Source organism: Malus domestica, chromosome 04, assembly GCF_042453785.1.
Source record: "Malus domestica chromosome 04, GDT2T_hap1".
Lineage (NCBI taxonomy): Eukaryota > Viridiplantae > Streptophyta > Magnoliopsida > Rosales > Rosaceae > Malus > Malus domestica.
Genome location: NC_091664.1, coordinates 2,746,222 through 2,749,642, shown reverse-complemented (window position 1 = coordinate 2,749,642; position 3,421 = coordinate 2,746,222). Strand labels below are relative to the sequence as shown.

General features: G+C 36.0%; 1 protein-coding gene across 1 annotated transcript; it reads left to right on the top strand.

Annotated features, from left to right (window-relative positions):
- The first annotated feature begins 407 nt into the window (after positions 1–407).
- Positions 408–3,187, top strand: LOC103400697 (vacuolar-processing enzyme-like). Its single transcript, XM_008339362.4, has 9 exons — positions 408–639; positions 738–902; positions 1,004–1,160; positions 1,278–1,360; positions 1,474–1,670; positions 1,823–1,871; positions 1,965–2,156; positions 2,312–2,518; positions 2,654–3,187. The coding sequence occupies exons 1-9, from the start codon at positions 451–453 to the stop codon at positions 2,801–2,803; spliced, it is 1,389 nt and encodes a 462-aa protein (XP_008337584.2). The 5' UTR covers positions 408–450; the 3' UTR covers positions 2,804–3,187.
- The last annotated feature ends 234 nt before the right edge of the window (positions 3,188–3,421 follow it).

Genomic DNA, 3,421 nt, shown 5'->3' with positions numbered 1-3,421 from the left:
ATAATTAATATTTTATTATTGAAATAATTAATGATATTATTAATACAAAGGACCTTGATCAAAAATTGAAAAGTAATAAGGTTTTAATCAATAGAGTAGTAAAAATAAGGATGAAAACCTAATTACTCCTAAATTATATCTATTTTCATTATCTTTTACACTATATGATGGTTGGCGTATTTGATTATATTTGTTAGAATTAATCCATGATATGGTGGGCCACGTACGTCTAGGATCACAAGGTTGATGATGAAGAGTTGAGTGGGTTGATGAAGTTTGAAACAATTATTCCTCAGAAGATTTTAGACATGCATTTCCTTCTGGTGCACGTAGGGGGGATTTAATCTGAACCGTAAGACATCTATAAATTGACTCCTTCATTAGAAGAACATGTATTCGTACTTGACTTGAGAGTTTGGGTATTGGTTAGTCAAGGTTAATCTGCAGATCATGGCTAATCATGGTTATTGTGGGGTTTTACTATCTCTTACTTTGTTAAGTTTGGCTATTCATGGAAGCTTCTGCTTCCCTGAAATTAATGGAAATAACAAGGGCTCTTCACGTACCACTACTGATAAGGGAAAAACATGGGCAGTTCTGGTTGCAGGATCAAGTGGTTACGACAACTACAGGCACCAGGTTTAAGCTTGTCCAAAATTTTGATTAATTAGTAACATTTTATGTTAATTGTGTTACAAGTAATAAAATTTAGGGCTAATCTTTGTCGTTCCATGCAGGCTGACATATGCCATGCGTACCAGATACTTAAGAAAGGAGGACTGAAAGACGAGAACATCATCGTTTTCATGTACGATGATATCGCGTACAACTCGGAAAATCCTCGAAAAGGTGTCATCATCAACAAGCCAAATGGTCATGATGTTTATAAAGGAGTTCCCAAGGTTGTAACTAATTTTCTGAATCTGATTTTTAATTTCTATCTGGTTAATTTGCTAGTTTAACATTGTTTCGTTACCTGTAAGTATTTTTTTTTCTAATGCAGGATTATACAGGAGATCATGTTAACGCACGCAATCTCTATGCTGTTATTCTCGGAGACAAAAGTGCTCTCACCGGAGGAAGTGGCAAGGTTCTAAGTAGCGGTCCGAATGACCATGTTTTCATATATTATGCAGACCATGGTTCTGTAGGATTACTTGGTAATTAGTTATTTTTTTTTATTAACTTTGGAAATTATATTTAGTGATCTTACATGGTCCCATAAATTCAGTAAATTTTGTTCTTCGGGTTACATATGAACTGTATATTGTGTTCAGGGATGCCTAGCGATTATGTTTATGCGGAAGATCTCATACGTGTACTGAAGAAGAAGAATGCTTCTAAAGGTTACAAAAGCATGGTAAGAATTTTCACTTGAGTAACGGTCTTACTGAAGTTTTCAACTCTTTATTTGATGATTTTCATGTATTTTCTGAGGTCTTAATGCATTTATGTGAAAAAAAAAAAAATTAGGTTTTTTACATTGAAGCTTGCGAGGCAGGGAGCATGTTTGAGGGCCTCCTTTCAAGTAATCTGAATATTTATGCTACCACCGCGTCGAATGCAGAAGAGAGTAGTTATGGAACATATTGTCCCGGTGACCAATCAGTTCCTGCCGAGTTTGATACTTGTTTGGGAGACTTGTATAGCATTTCCTGGATGGAGGACTGGTAATGCAGGGCCTTTCTTTATGAAAATGCTGTTCTAATTAAACAGAGTACATTACTTTGTCAGTTTCAAATACATTTTCAATCAAATGCTCATACTAATTACTTTGTTGTTTCGGTGACTTTTGGACCATATTTTCACATTTTGAGAGCAGTGACATAAGTGATTTGCATAAAGAAACTTTGGAGAATCAATATGAAAGGGTAATAATTTGAAAATTTCTCGTATGTAAATAATGTCTAATGTTGGGAAAATTAGAATAATATGACCATGTGAACATGTCGATTGAATTACAGGTTCGAAGAAGAACAACTAATTCGCATGTTATGCAGTACGGAGATATGAGTCATAAACAGGAGTTCCTCTTTGCTTACATGGGTGCTGATCTTTCTAATCGTAGCCATACTTCCACCAGCGATATCTCTTCACCCTCGATCTCAAGGGCTGTTGACCAACGTGACACGAAGCTCCTCTACTTTCAACAAAAGGTTTCTGCTCTTCTTTTATTCTGAATTCCAAACTTCGATGTGTTTAACTTTCATGTATACACATATATGTATTGATTAGTACATGCCAAACTCTCCGGCTAGAGAACTTTTCGTATGTTTTTGACAATTTGTATTTTTCGTTATATATGTGTCAGCTGCAAAGAGCTCCTACTGGATCTCAAGAGAAACAGGGTGCTCAGAAGCAGCTGCTGCTTGAAATTGCTCATAGGAAAAACGTGGACTATAGCATAACGAAACTAGGGGAGGCTTTGTTCGGACACGAGAAGAGCTCAAACGTTTTAATGAATGTTAGGCCACAGGGCCAACCTGTGGTAGATAATTGGGACTGCTTCAAGAACTTTGTAAGTTCATCTCCTGTAATTCTATACATCCAATTGATCTAGACGACACGCAAGTGCTTGTGCTTCTTTCTTCAGTTTTTTGAAGTAAACAAGTTTTATCTCCGAGATAATTGATTTTGAGTTCTTTCCATGTAGTTGAATATTTATGAGAAGTACTGTGGACATTTATCTGCATATGGAATGAAGTACACACGAGCTATAGCCAACATATGCAATGCTGGGATTACCACAGAGAAAATGGTTGCAGCATCTGATCAAACTTGTGCCAACAAACCCAATGTCTAGAACTTCCTTTCTGATCAGATAAATGATCAATATATGTATGTGTGAAGGTGATGTGTTGGATGCTAAACATTTCTGAAGTTGATCTTGAAGAAATTGCAGCAGCTAGACTAAGAAAGCCAACGGCTATTTTCTTTTGAAATGTAACGGCTAGTTTAAGTTAAGTGATGGTTTTTTACCAGTGTAAGGCTTAGATTAAAAGCTCCAATGAAGGGCTAAGATTCGCTTTGTACAAATAGGTTGGTGAGCATTTTGTCAGCTAGCTCCAATGGAGATAACGGCTGACTGTGCAATCCCAAAACCCTATCAATTACATATATGTATATATATGTGTGCTATGAGCTGCCGCAGTAGCAGTCTCCAATAACCGACATTCCCTTCTTAAATTCTTTGCAATCATCACCATTTTTGGTGACCTCTATCCTTTCCAAAACTAGCATACAAAATACCATCTTTACAAAATACTATCATGATGCAATAAGAAAACCGAAATAATACAAAATATTTTCGGAAATGGTCTTGCAAGGCTGGTGAAGCAAAATCTCTACTGAGAGAAAATAATTTTAACTAAAGAACGAAAAAATTAGTTATGTATACCATCGTAGATCAAATTTGATCCTT